This window comes from Centruroides vittatus, unplaced genomic scaffold (assembly GCF_030686945.1).
Source record: "Centruroides vittatus isolate TY-2023 unplaced genomic scaffold, ASM3068694v2 contig_1074, whole genome shotgun sequence".
Classification (NCBI taxonomy): domain Eukaryota; kingdom Metazoa; phylum Arthropoda; class Arachnida; order Scorpiones; family Buthidae; genus Centruroides; species Centruroides vittatus.
In genome coordinates, this window is record NW_027120692.1 from 2,093,231 (window position 1) to 2,113,764 (window position 20,534).

Here is a 20,534-nt window from a genome sequence, read left to right on the forward strand (position 1 = left end):
CAACAGAGATGAGAACACTCAGATGGGTGTATGGTGTGATGAGGGACAGAATTAGAAATTATTATATCAGAGGAAGTCAAGGTGGGTCGTATAAATAAGAAGATGCAGGAAGATTGAATGATTTGGACATGTGGAGAGAAGAAACGAGGTCCATGTTGAAAAGCTGGCAGTGTTAGGGAGGAGAAAGCAGGGAAGACTGAAACTGAGATGAGGTGATAAGATGGCAGATTTGGGGGAGGGCATTCTGGATATTAAGAAATGGAAAAGACAGATTTCAGATGGAAATGCTGACCCCATATATAAACAATAGAAATAAGCAAAGACAAAGAAGAAGAAAATATGTTTATTTGAGGAATAAAATGTATAAATATATGGATTGTCAATGTTATAAAATTTTGCTTTATAATTAGTTAATTTTAAAATAAACTCTATTAGGTTCCATTCTGAAATTTGAATGTATTCTGTTCCGTAATAACTGAAGGAAGCCTAATAAAAGATGAAAACGTTTCTTAAGTTATTAAATAGTTTCAGTATCGTTAATAAGCAGACGTAGAGAATGCATTTAAATGGTGTCAAATTTTGTTTGTTTTGTAGATAGTATCATAAATTTTAAGTCTATCAGATAATACATTCTATGTGAAATTTTAATTGTATTAAACATTAGGATATATTAATGTTTTGAATAAAATCAGTATAAAAAAATGTTTAGACCAGTGGTATTCCATCTGTTGCTTTTTGCAATCCTAGGATTCATAAGCATTCTTCAAAGGCTTCACGCAGATATTTATAATAGATTTTCTTTTCATTATTTTCATTAAAAATATCAAAAAGTAAAAATTTGTAATAGGCCTATCTTATCTAATTATAAAAAGCTTTATTATTTAGGATTCTGCAAAAATAATGATAATACTCATGCAGAGAAATTCTGCATATGTTAAAAGTTTGAAGACCACTGATTTTTTTTGTTTTCTAGCATTAAGGAATTCAATAAAGATTATTTATGTCACAAATGAAAACAAGTTGCAAAACAAAATTGTTATATTTGTCTAATATATTAACATATGAAAATAATAATACATTTTGTAATTATACTTTAACTAAGCCAATTTATTATTTTCTGATGAATCACTTAATGATTTTCTTAAGAAAAACATTAAGTGATTTTTTATAAGAAATATTAAAATTTGAGAAATTCAGTCTTATAAATATTTAATAGTGATAATTTAAATAAATTAAATCATAACAAACCAAATATCATATATTAGGTTTTTAATATATATTTTAAGAATTATGTAGCATCACTATCTTTACTTTCCAAAAGTAAATTAGAACTGCTTTGTTGAATCGAATTCAGCTTTTCTAATTTTTCTTTAGAATATTTTTTCATCCTGATGGCTGTTAAATATTTTGGACTTCCATCCCATGATCTATGAAAATAATAATAACTTCAATAAATATAATAGACAACATTTATAAAATAAAATAAGAATATGTGTATTTATATTAATAGATATACATTTTAGTTAATAAAAAGATTGTTATTACTCTAACACAAGTATGTATACTTGAAGTATTAATATGTTTATAGAGATGAGAATTTTTTCATTTAAATCAACTTTTACAATCAGACCACTTAAAAACCTGAACCATTTAGCATTAAAAAGGTTTACAGAAAAAAGAATTCCTACATACAATACATCAAATACATTTGTTATGTTGTATATATACAGGCTGGGTAGAAAGTAACTAGGGATTGAGAAATCCCTAAAATTTTTGTAATAATAATGTAACCATAATAAAATTTATGCATCAATCAATGAAATTTAATAATTCTCACATCAGTGATGTAGGAAATTAATGAGAAAGGCTTCATGCACAGTGGCAAAAAAAATGGCCAACTGTCGTTCAGGAGTGAGCAGACTGCCGCATGCTATGAGGTGTGGAAATCAGTAATTACTGTGCATAGATGGTGGCATAAGGTGAAGGAATGTCAAGCCACAATCTATCTGGAAACAATCAAGAATTGTTATTTGAAGCTAAAATTAACACAGGTTCAGGTGTGGATGTACAGAAAAGTGGCCATCCATTCACATCACAATCTGAGCAAAATGTTGGTGAATGGTGCCAGTGCCTGCATTGAATTTTAAGGTAGGCATCATATTTCCATTTAATACAATACATGTCAAATAATTTGCATTATCTTTGCATTAGAAATATAAAAATTATAGTAATTTCTCAATGCTTAGTTACTTTCTACCCAATCTGTAGATGAAGTATAGATGAAGAGGAATTTCAAAGTATAGTGTATGAATGTCCAAAATGCATCTATTGGGTTGTTCGGAAAGTTCGTAGCGATTTTTAAGAGAAATAAAAGAAATTGTTTTAATACTAAAAATATACTTTTATTCCATTATGTATGCGCCATTGTTTTTAATGACATGTTGCCATCTATGGGGCAGCTTCATTATACCCTCTTCGTAGAACTTTCCTGTTTTTCCCTCGAAAAACTGATCCACGTGGTTTTTGCAAGCTTGCAAAGTATCAAAGTTTTTATCATGAAGGGAGTTTTGTAGAGAATGGAACAAATGGTAGTCCGACGGGGCAAGGTCGGGTGAGTAAGGGGGGTGGGGTAAAACATCCCAGCCTAGTTCTAATAATTTTTGGCATGTTCGTAAAGACGTGTGAGGTCTGGCATTATCTTGGTGAAACACAATGCCTTTTCTATTGGCCAGTTCCGGACATTTTTCTTTAATTGCCATGTTCAGCTTATCCAATTGGGAACAATATTTATCAGAATCAATTGTTTGATTCTGTGGAAGCTGCTCATAGTACAGGATTCCTTTCCAATCCCACCAGACAGTGAGCATGACCTTCTTTGGATGAAGACCGGCCTTTGGAGTTTTTAATGGTGATTCATTTTTCTTACCCCATGATCATTTTCGGCTGATGTTATAAATGATCCACTTTTCATCACCTGTCACTAAACGCTTCAGAAAAGGGTCATTTTCATCTCGTCTTTCAAGAGAATCACAAATGGAGATGCAATCCAGTAACTTTTTTTCCGTTAAGTCGTGAGGTATCCAAATGTCATAACGATTCACTTATCCGAGCTTCTTTAGATGTTGAAATACAGTACTGTTTGATGACTTCACTATGTCTGCAATCTCTCGAGTTGTGTAATGAGGGTTTTCATCCAATAATGCTTTGATCTGGTCCTCTTCAATAACAGGAGGTCTTCCTGAGTGAGGAGCATCTTCAAAGCTGAAATTACCCATTTTAAATTTTGCAAACCACTTTCAAACAGTTGATTCTGATACAGCACTCCCACCATAAACATCGCATATCTTTTTTGCTGTTTGTACAGCATTTTTGCCTTTACGAAAAAAGAAAAGAAACAAGTGTCGATAATGCACATTGTTCGCATCCATTTTTGCAATGAGACAAATTAAACGCTATTTGAATAATCTTAACGGTTTTTTGTAACGGACGCGTCTCAAGGTCATTTATCGTAATATTCACTGGTTTGTACAATTCTAATCATTTTTGTGTCAATCGGTGTCTCAACTGTCGGCTATCAAAAATCGCTACGAACTTTCCGAACAACCCAATAAAAAGTCAATAAAGGTTTAATTCAGTTTTTAAGTGGTCTGATTGTAATAGTTGGTTTAAGTGGAAAAAAATGTCTCATGGTACCCATTGAATATATCACCACTTCCCTTCATTAGAGTTATATTATATACATGGTAATCATAATTAAAGTCAGAGGACTCATTAGATCCAACCAATAAGCTGATTGACACCAAAATTTGTCTATATGCTATTCAAAGGATGTGAAAAAGGATTTTGTGAAGAAAAACCTTAGTTCCAAAACTATCCACTACAGGGTAAATGGTGCTGCAAGCAAAGAAATGTGATATGTACACATGGAATACAGCCAAGACTGGGTATAAAACTGCTGGCAATTGGTGCATGTCATTCTTATTAATTACAACTACAATGACAATCACTTTGCTGGAGTGTGCATTAATTGCAAAGCTCTTTTACATAATAAAGTTAATGCTACAACTGCTGTTTGCAAGTATTGCTATTGTAAAAACTTACGCTGCAAACTGATGTCTCTACAAGCTGTCAGGAACACGATAACATGATTTGAGTCAACTGGATTCTTATAAGTTTGACCTGATAGGAAGCTAGTTTTTAAATTTCATACCTAAAGATGGAGAACACATTGAATAATATTCCTTGAATTGCTAAGAAATCTATACAACATATACTGGTATGTTCCCATACAAACAAATAGATGTTTTTTCATTTGTTTGTTTTGTTTTTCAGTGCCATTTATTCAGTAGAAGACAATTTTGAAACTAAAATTTTTCTTTACAAAATCCTTTTCCACATTCTTCAAATAGTATGTAAACAAATTATGGTGTCAATTGGCTTATTGGTTGGAGCTAGTCCTCTGAATAGGACAACTTTATTTATAAACACTCAGTATATTAAAATTAAATATAGAATAATTTAGGAAAATAACTTAATGAATTGAAAACAGGAATTTAATATGTTTAAGGCAGTCACTGATTTTAATTTGGAAAAATGGGAAGATCTTATTGATTCTATCAACAACAGCAATTTCATCAATATGTATTGAGAGATACAAACATCATCACTTAACATTTTCCCAATAAAACAGTTTTTGGTTTTTAATACCCAAACTTTATGGAACATACTTATCTGCTGCTACAATGTTTCTGGCTAAAGTTTAAAATAGAAAAATATTCATTTACATCCTATAAGTTCACATATCTTTAACAAAACAATATGTTTGGGAAAAATCTCAAGTTATATTCCAAGTTAGAACATCAGAATGTGTAGACATTTTGACCAATGTCAGATTATCAAAAAATGAGAATATGCATCTTAAGTAAAGCTGGTGCTATAAGACACATTATAGCTCCATATCTTATCAATACTTCCTTACAGCAGAAAGAATAAACACGATTTTATGACATCACTAACAGTAGATGATCAATTCGGCAATTTACAAAAGTGTCCGAGGCATTGTTACCTGCAATCACATGCAATTATTTTTTCACACAATTGCATATATAAGGTGGTGATTTTCTGATTTATCATACATAATTACTTTTCTTCAAATCTGATGATTTTGAAAAATCCTCTAATATGTCTTCTCTGCATATGCAAAATTTTAATATCATATGTTGTTTAGTTTATGAGATAGTGTTTTGTTTACAGAATAGTGTCCTTGACTGGGCTTCGAGAGGGAGCCCCTCAAATTCTGTGATAGTGTAAGCTAATGTGAAATGAGTTCAGCTGGAAACAAGCAGATTGAAGTGTTTTTCACGTGTAGATGATTTTTGTATTTTCAGGCACAAAATAAAGCCATGAAAACATTTAAATTGTTGGAGGTCATAGCATCTCAGGCTACTTCGTAAAGATAAGCATTCAAGGCTGTAGTTACATGGACCAATTGTGTAAACCCTACACTATGTCATTTTTGATGATGTCAGTTCACCAAAAATGATGTCAATTGACATATTGTGCATGAGATCATGTGACAATAAAGAAAACTTGTATGTGATTGCATGTATAAGGAAATTATTTCTTGCAGCAGTAAATGGAAAACTTTCTTTTAGATCAAACTTTTTACATAGTAAGATGGATAGCATGTAGCATGAAAATATCAAGGAAGCATAGCTAAGCACAGTGATATCTTGGTTTTCGTCGATAATCCGCCTGAAAACAATCGGAAAAACCTGAAACAGACGAAAACTATTTCCAAGGCAATTATTTCCATTTGAATCAATGTAAATCCAATTAATTCATTCTAGACACTCCAAAATACATACAAAAAGAACACATTTTATAGAGAATTAATATAGTGTTAAATACTAAAAGCAATAAGAAATTAACATAAAAGACTAATTAGCATAAAGATAAAAGCATTAAGAATAAAGATAAGATAATTAGCATTAAGATGAAAGCAATGGAATTGTTTGGCTAGACATGCGGGTTAGTCTTGTCTTGTAAAAGCTAGTTGGACATGAGCTTCTAGCCTATATCGCCCCATAGTAAAGTGTGACATAGTAAAGTGTTACGTCACACTTTACTATGTCATGTAATAGTAGTTGTATACGTTTATGATGGTTGTATCACGGGGAATAATGCCTTCCGGGAAATCCGTTTAAGGGTAACTGGCCCCTATTCAGGCATTACAGGCGTGGAGAAAACCAGGAAAATTTACGTGGCCAGCTTGCCCTGGCAAAGCGCGAACCCACGACTGAACTCTCAGTGTTCAGAGAATGAAACCATTGGCCAATGGTAGGCCGTCACAGGATAATGTTCACAGAATGAGAAATAATGCCTCACTGCGCCGGAAAACGTGTGGGTTGCCTTTTGTTTTTGCATTTTCGCAAAATTAGCAGTGAGGTCACTTGAGCATGCCAACAAAATCTGAGACAAATTTTTCGTAAAAAAAAATTGATGTAAATCAAAACCGACGATAACCGAAGTCAACAAATGCCAAAGTATTACTGTATGTCAATTTGATAAAAGATGCCTATGAGAAACTAGTAGGTGTGAAAATCACCACTATTACATATGACTGTAAGTTAAGAATATGCTGACTTATTCCTTGTTTTTATTGCAAATTTTTGCCTACATGTTTTAAAATCAAATGTTAAAAATTAAATGTTTTTAAAAAATATATAAAAATACATCATGAATATACACAGAAAAAATTCTTGCTTTCATTTTCTTTTCCGTTATTCACTAGTGACAATCCAAAATAACAACATGGAGACGATCTTTGAGCCTCTGCCTCCGCAATACAATGCAAATGGAAACAGCTTCCTCTGGTTAATCTTGCCAATATCACAATATAATACATAAAGTAAAAATATTTGGACTGTCACTTGTGAACAACAAAAAAGAAAATGAAAGCAAGGTTTTTCTGTGTATATTTGCAATAATTTTATGTATTTAAAAAAAATTAAATACCATTGGCCAAGTATTAAATTTTTACTTTATGTTAAATGTTTCTCAAAAACTTCCATACTCATTAAAAAATATATTCTTTTAATATTTACTAAAATTTATCTTCTATAAATATTTAAAAATATATATACTGTATATAGCACTTACCTAAAGTATAAAAGACATTTTTCATCCAAAAGATCTGGAATTTCTATAAAAATAAAATTGTCAAAATTAAACTGATTTTATTTACCAATAACTGTATAGTATTTATCAGATTTTTCTCAACAAGATTATTAGCATTCATGTAAATGATTTTATAAACATAAATGTACTAATTGGAATTTAACAATTTTAGTAATTGTCTCATCATTCATTACTAATTATGAAATTGAACTAGTAAAATATAAACTAAATATAAATTATATTAAATTTACATTAAATACACTATTATATAAAATAAAATAAAATATATTTTGTAACAATATAAACAAACAAATTATTTATTATCTAAAATCTATTAAATATAAAGAAATAACTTTATTAATTTGTTTCTATTGATACAATAGAATTTGCTTATTGTAATTATGGATATTGTTTTAAGTACAGTATAAGCAAGTCCCAAAACAAATATGTTAAAATGGATTTGTAAAACTTGTTTTACAAATCCATTTTAACATATTTGTTTTAGTTATAGTAGTTATTGTCTTCATGTAAATAGGGTAGGCTTTTTTGCATTTTATTAATATACTAATGCAAAAAAATCAGCAGATAGAGATGGCTGAATTAATATTAATTAATAAATCATTGTTTTAACCTGTTTTCTTAATGTCAGAGTCAATGAAAATAAATTTTCGTTAATTATAGTGTTATTTATTTACCTCATTTAATGTTTATCAATTAATTATCATTGTAAGTATAAGCTAATCTAACAGTGATCATATCAATCTATATTACTATTATTATTATTAATTAAATAATAAGTAATTTGGCACTAGAGGCAAGTGAGAAGTGCCATCTCTTACTAAATTTAATAATTGTAATTAAATTAATAATTTAGAAGGTTCTGAAAGAAAAGAATTGGTCCAAAGCAGGACTCAAACCTGCAACTCCCACAAACTGTGTGGTGATATTGCCAGTTATGCTACCCAGACCTTCCTCAAATTCTTGCTTCCATAACTTATTAATTTAGATATACCATATACGATTACTTACAGTGCTGGCTGGACACAACTCAGCATCTATGGCCTATAACTTCCACTATGGCACTCAGCTGACTATTGATTCTACTTTAGCATTTACTTAACAATAGTAATAGTAATATAGCCTCATATAATTTGGCAATCGTTTGGCTTTAATATATAACTATCAGGTTTGGATGTTTATATTTGTAATCTCACAGTGAATACAATAACAAATTCTATTGTATTTTATAGAAGTACAAAGTAAATTAAAAAAAAATCTATTTAGATTTTTCTTTCTTTAAACAATAGCAATTTTATTTTTTTACATATAATGTTATTAACTAAAAGGATATTACCTAATCCACATGATTGAAAATCATTTTTTTCTTGATCTGTTGTAAACTTTATGCTATCTTTTCTGGCTGCATGCTGTATTCCTGTCCTACCTTTGATATTATTAATAATATCAATCTGTTCTAATTCATCACTAAATCGATTTAAATACCTTTAAAAAGTAGATAATTTTGTTAAAATCTTAAATATAAATGTGTTAATGTTTATTATAAATTAAACACTTTTATTTTAATTAATAACTAGTTTTAAAAAAATCTTCAATACTTTTTACTATAAAAAAACATAAACTGAAATTATTAATAAATCCATTTTAATTGTTTACATATATATCAATATAAAAGAAGTGATGGTAATAGCTTACCTTTCTATCAGATCTAAAACATATTTGGCACAAACAACTTCATCTTCATTCAAATTATTTTTAAACCATAGCAGTTTTTGCACTGAAATATGAAAATACAATATTATTAAATTTAAACACATTTTAAATAATGCATAATAAAATAATAATTATAAATTTCTTTAATAAGATAAAAGAATTTATTAAAAATAATAAAATAAATGTCTTTTCAGAACTTACATAAAATTTGTTGCTTAACATTCAATTCATCTTTCTTCCTGGAAATGAAATAATTATTATGTAAGTTATTAAAACATATTTCATGGACAAATTATAATAGATGATTTTTTAAAATTTGATCAAAATTTATTCACATTTGTATGTTATAATGCAAACATAAAAATGTGACATGAAATATATTGATATATATTAACTAAATTAGTAGGATTTTCAGTAATATCAAAATAAATACATACAAGTTAAATTTATCTGATTGTTTCATTGTTTTGTTTATTATTTTTGATGTTTTCAAAAATCTGCATAATAAACAGATTGACGCATATTTTGAACTTGTGATAAAACCAATGAAACATATTCAGATGTAATAATATTATCATCATTCAGTTTCTTATTCATTGTATGATTTGCATATATTTTGTAAAGGAATTACAGTAGAATCTTGTTTGAAGAAATCACTTGGGACACTGAAAATCATCCATTGTTCCGAAAATCCATTATATCATGAACAACGAATTTCTTACACTCAGGAAAATACTTGTTATTTGAAAAATTTTTTGATTTCTAAACCCCCTATGTAAAAAACAACTGTACTCAAAATTATTCATTCTCTTGAGATTTCTGTCCTTTATTTTATATAAACACATATATTAAAAGATTGTATATTATGCTGTAACAAAGCTGACAGAAACTGTATACATTATAAGCCAAAAAGTTACAAAGTACAGTACATATGATCATTAACACTTTGCAATGTTAAAATACTCATCTATCTTGGTTTGCTTTGATAAAATGATGTTTCTGTGCTTCTTTTGGTGAAATTGTCAGCACAAAATGTTACTGTTATGCAAACACGATTTCAAAGTGTGATATTCTTGAACATGTGTTTGCAACAAAGGTGTGTCACACCTTTGTTGCATACACATTAGTATCTGGAAGTGTTAAGCAAGACGTAGTTTCCCTCCACTAATCAACACACTACAGGAAGGCACTAATGCATGGTTGCAATGTTAGCAGTGAGAACCGTGATGATTATGCGCTTATTTTTCACAGTGTGCAATGTATTTTTTGAATTCAGTATTCAGAAACATCCAATTATTAATTGAAGGTTGAAAAAACAATGTTTATTGAAGATGGAGCTAGAAAAAATCTGTTATTCCGAGTTACAGATACACTAAAAAGAGATAAAATTACATTCATTTGGTGGGTCCTAGAAAAAAATTCATTGTTCTGTGATCTATTAAAAACGAGATTTTACTGTAATGTAGTATGTGAAGTACAGTAGAGCATCAATTATCTGAATCAATTGGGGACTGGGGATGTTCAGAAAATATCGATTTTTCAGATAACCGATTATGTACGAAAAAATACATTATTAATATAGTATATTAGTATATCCCAATAATAGTATATTAATATATCCCCATGTTGAAATTTTTCTCCGTTGCGTGTTGTTTCACGTTCAATTTTCGTCGATGTTAAGCCTAACAAAAATTTTTATAATAATGATTGTGGCTATGTATCGTTAAAAATTATTTCTTCATTTTGTACAAACAAAATATTGAGAAATACAAAAACAAAAAAATTATACTTTAGAAGTTAATCTAGTATCAAAACGTTTGATTCAGAACTACACAAGTCCTGACACAGTCTGACTGGAACGCTTTCGGTTGATTGGTGTTCGGATAATTGATGCTCAAATAAACATCGTACAAAACCCAATAACATTAAGCCAATACATCGCCACCTGCCGTAAATAATCGGTCTAACTTTTGGATATAAACAATTAAAGATTATAAATAAATTTGGCACTTGAGGTAGGTGTTAGGTGCCATCTCTTATTAAAATTAATAATTATAATAATTAATTTTAATAAGAGATGGCACCTAAGACCTACCTCAAGTGCCAAATTTATTTATAATCTTTAATCATTTATATCGAAAACTTAGCCTGATTATTTACAGCAGGTGGCGATGTATTGGCTTAATTGATGCTCTACTGTAGTTAGAATTTAGGTAGGAGTTGACCTTCATGATACCAGATTTTGATGATTTTCAGAATAGGTTCAATTTTGCACCTATATGAAGCCCTGCCAAAGCATTTTTATAAAATTTTCATTTTCAACAGTTTTATGTTTCTAGATTTTAAACTTAATGAAAAATTTACTTGAATTTATCTTGGAACATAGGTGCAATGCAGAGATGAAGTTTGTTGCATTTGAAGTTAAGGGACAGAGAACAATAGTTGATAGTTAATTTTTGTATGCATAGTTAATGAAGCATATGGCATGCTTAATATCAGTTTATAGACCCTGAGCAGAAGAATGCTGTGTCTGATATTGCATGGGAAGGTATGTAATGACAATGTGTCCCCTTCCCTCCATTCCCCTCTCAACTGTCCATCATGAGTTGTGAACCTAACCTGGTACATTTTTGCCACATCACAAGGCAAAGGACCAAGCAATGGGATGTGTTGCACAGTAAAAAGATTGGCTACGTGTTCAAGTCTCCAGCTCACCTCTGATAATCAAATAAAAACTCAAGATCTCTATAAGTAGATGCTCAAAAACATTGAAGAATCAATCACCCACAGAATTACCAGTTAAGTCAACTACTGAAAGTATACATGCCTATAAAACATGAAGTACTGATTGCTAACACTTTTACTAGTTTTTCTAGACAAATAGTATTTCAAAGTACTGATACATATGAAATTAGATATAATACTAGATCTGCTGGATTTTTATTGAGCTAATAAATATTCCAAAACAGAGCAATTTGGCTAGAGATAGAGAATTACATTACAATCTCATGGTAAATTTAATAATTCTAAATAAATTAATTTTTATTTTTAATTTTAATTTTGAAAACTAAGGAAGGAATTGGCCAAGAGCATAACTTGAATATGCAACTCCTGTTAACAATACAGTTGCATGGACACTACCTGGACCTCCATCAATCTGCACATCCAGAGCTATTAATTAATTTAGATATAATCATACCAGTTAGTCATGGATTATTAATTAGCTTTAACACAGCCAATAAAAATCCAGCAGATAGTTTGGTATTCCTAATGTATTGGATAATGTATGTTATTATATACCAGGGAGATTAAACCTTGTCCTGATAGGAGTTGTACATTGCCTATCAGAAATACATTCCATCCTGTGATACACTTTTTGTCTAGTCTTCATATATATTTGTGAGCACTATGTTGGCCTTCTTTATTGCTACACTTATCACACTGTTATTGGACACAAGACCAACCTTAGAAAATCACTTTATTTTTCCAAAAATAATGCATTTCAGACCTTAAGTCCCTCATCAGCTGTTGTAATATAACTATAGAGAAAATGTCATCTCAAAAAACAAAATGGCTGCTTCTGATATTCCGTCATTAACCACGTTTGTTTAGTGAGAAAGAAAGATATGTCAAAAAGAAAATGATGCTGGATGAGAGGAATATTAAAAATCCATAATTACAACATTTACTCTATTGTGTGAGAAAGTTTCTGTAGCCATCTTGAAAACAACAAGAACCACGTGACAACTAGTGGGAATATGACTGGTGGCGAAATTTTTTCGCTAGTGAAAAAGCTTGACTGTTCCAAACTTTGAAAAAGGTAAAATTTGCTGGAAACAATATCATGTCTAATGTGTTATTTGCTCTGTTTTTTGCTTTTGCCAGCTAATCGCACTCAGTGTAAACTAAGCTTTAGAGTTGATATTACCGTGGTCACATTATTGAAGTTTGACCTTCATAGAGTCTTTTCCTTGTGTTTGTTTCAGTGTAAACATGGCCATTCCACTAGCAGTATGCACTAAGGAAGAACAAAGAGCATGATCAAATTTCTCTGGTCGGAAAGACCAGAGAAATTGGACAGTGTATCAAGGGTTGAAATTCATTGGAGGTTTACAACACAATATGGGAACAATGTTATATCACAGAAGTGTAAATGAGTGAATCAAGAAGTTTAAAAGTGACAGGACAAGTGTAATGCATGAAGAGGGGAGCAAGACACCTGTCAATTTCCACCAATGATAAGAAGGTTCAAGAAATGGTACTGGCAAACTAGCAAGTTACCATTGACAATGTTCTCTGCAGATTAGTCAAGGTTCTGCCCAGCGCCGGATTAAGCCTCTAGTGGACCCTAGACAAAATTTAAATTGGGGCCCCATTTAAATAAGTTGCTTCTAAACAAATCTTATATAATGTGACATTAGCGTAGCTAGCATGAGTGACACCCGGTGCGGATATCGTGGTGTCACCCCAAGTCACACCGTAGTGTCACCCTTTTTAACTCTTTTATAAAACACATTGAATTGTAATATCTTCGCACTCGAGCAACTTGAACGCTACATCGAATATGCGATGTTGCGACGTATAAGTTTAAGTTTAGAAAATAAATCATAAATCAAATCATAAATCATCACTACCACAAGAGGCAGCCCTAGGAATATTCCTAGATGGTGCGAGAGATCTCGTGGCGCAGCAGATTACTTCTGACGCACGGATGGCCGTTGACCTTTTTCTTTTTTTTTTTTTAGATAACAGGTACTCAAGCAGAGCTTAGTGGGAATTGTTAAATACAGCTTTTTCTGTCGTAATTTCTTAAGTAATTTTCTCTTTAACTCATTTTGAAACAGAGAAATCTTCTGCACTGAGGCCGGGCCCCTCTGAATTACGGGCCCTAGACATTTGCCTACTTTGCCTATTCGATAATCTGGCCCTGGTTCTACCTATCAAATCATCCACAATCAGATTGGTTTCCATAAAGTCTGTGCAAGATGGGTGCAGAGCATAAGTGCAAACTTGTTGAAATCTACAGGCACTTACTTGACCACTACAACAATGAAGGCAAACATTTTTGAGTAGAACAGTCACAGGAGATAAAACTTGGATTTATAACTATGAACCAGAATCCAAAATGCAAAGTATAGAGTAGAAACACCCAAGACCACCAACGAAGAAATTGAAGACTCAACCTTCCACAGGAAAGGTAATGCTAACTGTTTTTTAGGACTCACAAGGGCCTACACTGGAAGACTACCTGGAAAAAGGGCATACAATCAACAGTGCAAGATACCGTGATTTGCTGATAGTAGACATCATTGCAGTACCTGTAACCATTCATTTAACATAAAACATAATTTTAGAAAAAAAAGATTTATGAGAAATTTACCTCTCAACACGTATGTTATGATGCTGTTTCTTTGACAACTGTTGAGCTTTTCTACTATTTGGATGAATAAGTTTTTGTTTTGCTACTTTGGGCTGAAATAAACATCACTGAATTTAAACTGCTGTTTTTTATGATAAATATCAACAAAATATTCAATTTTATTTTCTAAACACTACACATAAATATATTTCAACTAAATACATTTATAGATATAATAGTTTTGTTAAATTCATTTTATAGAATAAGATTAAATTTTAAAAAATAATGATTTATAACAACATTTAACTGTTATTTAAAAATATAAATACTGTAATAGTTAAAAACCATTTAATATAAGTAATGCATTATTTATAGCAGAAACAGTTTTAATCAAAGTACAGAAAACACAACATACCATGTTATAATTATTAGAAATATAAGATTATATATTAAGAAGTTCTCTGCCAAACCAATTTAGGTTTCTGGTAGATTGTTTGAAATTAAGAATATCAAATATTTGGAATTTTCTAATAATCCAGTTAGTTGATTAGTTTTTGCAAAATAACTGGTTTAACTATTGAAATATTTTAATTAATAACTTAAATTATATAACATAAAATTTGGTGATTAACAAATTTATATGTAAATATTAATAATCTCAGTATTCAGTCATGTTTATTGATGATTCAAAAATTATAGTTCAATTTCACAACTGCATCTGAATGTTTGGAACTACAGTAGAGGATCAATTATCCGATTTATTTGGGGACTGGGGTTGGTCGGATAACCAAAAAATGTGAAAAAATACATTATTAGTACAGTGTATTAGGCCTGGTTTAAATAGTAGCCTCCCTTTCATAGTCGAGCCAGTGCTGCCAGCTAAAACATGCAAAAATTTAACAAAAATAATACTAAAGTAGCCAAGACATAACCCAATAATGTAGCGCCACATCACTAGCGGACATTTGAATTTGCCAACTAGAACGCGGTCAGTTAACCGATAAGTCGGTTAATCGGGGGTCGGATAATCGATGCTCTACTGTAATTCTATTTCTAGGACTATGAACCCAAAGTTGAGTTTAAATTAAACACTTGGCTTTATTTCCATCTTTATTTAGTTGAAACTAAATAAAGATGGAAATAAAGCCAAGTGTTTAATTTAAACTCAACTTTGGGTTCATAGTCCAACAATCAACAAAACACAGTTTCAAAGAAGAAATAGTAAATTCTATTTCTAGTTATTGTTTATACAATGGAACAGGTAGAAAAATTTCATTGAATAGCAGAAAGTTGGTTTTATTGTTAATACAGTATGATAAAGATTTTATAAATGTTTTGTGCATTTTTCTATGCTCTCAAAGAATTTCATTTTGTTTTGAATGTTGTCAGGTTTCAAACAGGTAATGAATTTAAAACAACCATCAATAGTTACTCTTAATTTGTCAGCAAGCATCTAGTCAACTAGATGCTTGTTGACAAATTAAAAGTAACTATTGATGGTAGTTAGCAGTGAGCAATAGCAATGAGTATTCCATCAAATAACAGAATATATGCTGCTATTAGAAAATTACATTGTCAAAAACAATTTTGTCAATCATAGAGTGTACTAACTTTAGAGATTCAAAGGTAATATTACAGAGAAAGTAAAGCTAATAGTTATACAATTCTTCAAATAACTAGTTAAGCAGTTTTGGTTGTAAATAATATTAAATTCCTAGTTTAGAATATGGTAAAAAACATTTAATAGTTAACGTTTCTAGTTTTTATTTTTTAAACTTTATGCATTGAAGATATGTCAGAAGGGCTTGAAAATATCTAGATGTTGATGACGTCAAGTTTTCACTTCAAGAAAGCGTAGAATTATTCATTTTTAAATTTTGACTGTAAACTTAGGGAATTTGGAATTTTAAGAACTTTTGAAAAGATTTTCTGACAATCTCTGGGAAATTAATTCACATCTTTTCTTAGAAAATAATTATATTTTGTTAAAATCACTAATTTTCTTTTAATTATAAAAATAATATTTTACATTCTCTTCCACATAAGAGAAACTAACAATTCTTCAGATTTTTCATCTGAATAATCTGATCAGAAAAAATCTGCATTTGATTAAAACTGGGAGAGTATTACAAGTTATTCTTCCAAAGAAGAATTTGTTTAGTTGTTAGTTATTTAAATGTTGATTTAAGAATCTTTTCTAATTGTTCCCTCTAACTATGTTCAACCTATATTTTTAAACTTTATTTTTGTCATCATTAAACGATGAAAATCAAGAACTGGTAAAGTACCATAAGTTGTAATGAAGTTTACTATTTAAAAATTATAATGCAATAGAAGTTCGTTAATCCAACATCTAAAGATACAAGAGTGGGTTAGATTTACCTTAGGTAGCCAAAATGGCAGCTCGTCTCTAATTCCAGCAAACAGAATAAGGAAAACAGTGGGGACGCACGTTCTAACCTAACCCAACCTAACCTATTCTAATTTGGTTGGAAATAATTATGGTAATTTATTAAATAGGTTAGGTTAGAACGTGCGTCCCCACTCTTTCCCTTCTTCTGTTTGCTGGAATTAGAGACGAGCCGCCATTTTGGCTACCTAAGGTAAATCTAACCGAAATACTAGACAATTTTGAACCTTATGGTCCTGTAGTTATATATTTGTAGATTCTAGATACCAAAATATGGTATTTGTTTATTCTCTTTCTGATAGTCTTGCCGTAAACATTCATATATTCTTCTTGTTTTTTCTGTTTATTATGAAATTGTGATCCAAAATATGATATAATTACAAATACTATAAATAAAGTAAATTGTAACTTAAATTAATCATAACAAACAAAAACAATAATTTACCATTTTCTAAACGCAATCAAAATACGAACACGTGGTTACCGTCAGACATCACACATGAAAACACGTCCTCTAGTGTCAATTTCTTAACAATATTTTTAATTTGTAATTTTTTAAATTGTTTATCTTAAACTATTTAAGTCATTAATATTTAAAATATTCGTTAAGTTTACAATATTTCTAACTGAAGTATTTTATTTCATATGAGAAGTGTTTCAATCTAAAAAAAAAAAAAAAAATTGAAAAACTAAGATCATTTTTTTAAAGTTATGATCATTGTAAAAATATCTCTATAAATTATTATACCGTATTATGAAAGTATAAATTATAAAATCAAAGTCAAACCATTTTGGCCAGATGTCCTAGGCGCTTGTTATACGCCTTTAGTACCTAGACAAAGCAGCCGGATGGCCGAGCTGTCAAGATGGTAGCGTTCCGCACCGAGAGACCCGGGATCGGATCCGGAAGAGTCGAAAAATTCCTAGGAATTTGTGTCGGGCCCTGCTGTGGGCCTGGCCGCACCTATAATGGGCTTACTAAAAGAGGCTCTCTTAATGCCCACAGGGCGGAAAGAGTTTTAAAAATACACATAGACCATATTGGCCAGCTTCGGAAGAGACTTGAGATGAAATCCGGACGATTCACCAGAAAATTTTTTACGGATGTACTATCGTAGATATGTTGGACCTCGTTTCTCTCACCTCCCCCGTTGTGAGCCTGGCAGCGTCCTTAACGACGTTGGTGCGGATCTCTTTGTTTATTTAAATTGAACTGCAATTTGAAAAAATTTAAGACCTATAAATTCCCACTGTCGTCCGTCCGTATGGCTGTCCTTCCTTAATATCGAGAACGGAGTTTGATACATGAAACTCAAGACCAAACATAGAAAGCTTAGGTGAGGCATGTCCCGATTAACTACACATCATTCAAAAAGGTCTCCCCGAAAGGAGTTAGGTAACGATCGGCAGGAGCCAGTTGATTATTATATTTACAGTATGAAAAATTATATTTTTTAGTGCACTATAGGCTGCCAGCGTGCATGCACGCACTGCATACCTACCAAAACCGGCCCTGAGTCGTTCCAAGCGAGACTTTGTCGTCCTGCCATCCGTCTTTCCTATGCGTTATATGTTTGGCCCAAGTTTGGTTAGATTTGTTGAAATCTGGTCGTGTTAGAAATAATTGGCTATTAAGATCCTAAAACGCGCCGTGAACAAAATGGTGTCAATTTCTCACCGAAATAATATATTGTGTAAGAGATATGGTACATTGCAGACCAACTAAAAACAATTTATGTGCAAGTGTCCTGCGTACAATAAGAAACTGTTTATGTGCAAATGTTGCTACTTGTTATACTTTCAACACCTGGTATAACAAAGTGACGGCCGGATGTTTGAGCTGTTAAGACTTCAGTCTACCGCTCTGAGATCGATGTCGGGCTGTTGAAGAACCCGGGGCAGGGCGATCTGCACCTGGTGTGTCAAGATAGTCCGGCAGCCCAAATTGTGGATCGTCAGAAACCGACGATGGGTAAGATTATAACGGCCCTCAATAAACAAAACAAAACAAAAGAAAAAAAAATCACCAGCTGTCATATTGCAAGTGTAATGAAATATACGATGAGCACGAAGATCTTTAATTGATGATCTTAGGTAAGAGTTAGCAATACTGAAATACGAGCGAGGTTTGTGCGCAGATAATTTCTTACCATAATAAATTTGCAGAGATTTAACAGAAAAATTCATCACAAAGCGATTATTGATGCGAATGTGTGAGATTCCATTTAATCCATGCAAGATGTGTGATTACCAGAGCCCCTTTGGCCGCCAATTTAAAGTCTTTTAATCTTTTAAAATTGGCGTTTCCACTTCCCGGGACGAGGACCCAGGGGTTGGATTTGTGGGAAGCGAGTGTTCGGGTTGTTTCATTGTGTCGAATTACAGAGAACGAGGCGCTTGACGTGAAGTGCATGAGTGCACTTACCTTTAACCTTTACTCGAATTCTCATTCGAGTAAAGGTTAAACAGTGTATATCTTCGTGTACAGTGATGTTGTGTCCGTGTGTGTATGTGTGTGATAGAAGAACATATTTCGGCATGTCTAAAAACAGAAAAACAGTAAATTACGATACGAGAATAAGATATGTAGAGAAATAAAATGAAAGAGTTCTTACCATCTGAGATTTCGGCAAATATTCGCTTGTACGATAAAGGGCCGCTTCGTCCTGTTCGTGGTAATGTTGGGGAGGGAGATTCTTATCCCTCTCCCAAATGTTCCTAGAAAACACAAAGACAGTGAGAAAGCGAGAAGTTCATTTATTACCTAAGGTCAACATTATTACCTTTATCAAACAGTCTTTCTTCCCGAACAGTGTTATGAGAAGAGCGAAGGACCTGACCTAGCCTAGCCTAACCTAACCCTAACCGAAAGATCAATCCTCATAACAGTTGTTTGGGAAGAAAGGTCGGCCGAATGTCGCATCCGGTGAGTAGGTGTCACGTCCGGGTGGTCACAATCGAGAGTCAAATCCGTTGTCGTCGACCGAGTGACACGTTCGGGAGACAAGTCCGTGGGTCACGTCCGGGGAAAGGTGTCGAGTCCGGGTGAAAAGTGTCTAATCGGGTAAGGATTAAATAGAAAAAATAAAATAAAAAACCTCTTGCTTTCTTACATCAGAAGTTAGTAAATTAAATATAAGGTTTTAGTTTAAATGTTAGTATGACAAGATGAAAAAAAATTTAAAAAACCTCTTGCCTTCTTATACTACGTTAGTAGATTGAAACTAAAACCTTAAACTTAAATGATTCTTCAGAAATAGCAAAGGAAAAAGTCGTTCACATCTCTTGCGAAGCGACGCTTTTTCCTTTGCATTCTTGCCCACACCGAACGAGAGGATCCCACTCGTTGGAAAAGGGAGGAATGATCGAAACATTCCTCCCCTCCCAGTGCGGCAAAGATGATGTCGTCAACATGGAGACATTTCACTTTTCGGAACAAGTCCGAACAGCGAAATGCCTCCTCTCCGTTCAACGCGGAACAGAGAATGCTGTCGACATCTTCTATTCCTGAAGTCGATCCCGTGAAGAGAGAGAGAATCCCTTCCGCAATTGATGGACGAGAGTTCCTCTCCCCGCTCAAAGTGGGAAAAGGCCCTTTCTTTATCCATTGAGGAAGGAGAACGCCCTTCACACTTCTTCATCTTCTTGGGCCCCAGCCACCGCCAAAACCGTCAGTCCTTCCTTCTGTAAAGAAACAAAATATATATATCAATGGGATTCGGATATAATTAACGCAGAAAAAGTACAAGATTATACTCACGACAAATCGGAATTCGGATAGCTCGCGTTAGATCCTACCGGAAATTGCAACTGTATTTGCAGTAGAGACGACCGACCCGGAACGAAGAAACTCTC

At 32.1% G+C, this 20,534-nt stretch overlaps 1 protein-coding gene across 2 annotated transcripts; it reads right to left on the reverse strand.

Moving 5' to 3' along the window:
* Positions 1–1,252: 1,252 nt before the first annotated feature.
* LOC136973057 (translation machinery-associated protein 16) lies at positions 1,253–17,195 on the reverse strand. 2 transcript variants are annotated; one of them, XM_067267754.1, is made up of 7 exons: positions 17,125–17,195; positions 14,291–14,382; positions 9,112–9,149; positions 8,893–8,974; positions 8,534–8,664; positions 7,162–7,204; positions 1,253–1,427 (listed from the first exon to the last, which is right to left on the reverse strand). In XM_067267754.1, exons 1-7 carry the CDS (start codon positions 17,125–17,127, stop codon positions 1,289–1,291), a joined length of 528 nt encoding a protein of 175 aa, XP_067123855.1. In that variant the 5' UTR covers positions 17,128–17,195; the 3' UTR covers positions 1,253–1,288. The 2 variants fall into 2 exon arrangements, with proteins under 2 accessions (XP_067123855.1, XP_067123847.1); XM_067267746.1 differs by having other exon boundaries at positions 8,534–8,682.
* Positions 17,196–20,534: the final 3,339 nt, after the last annotated feature.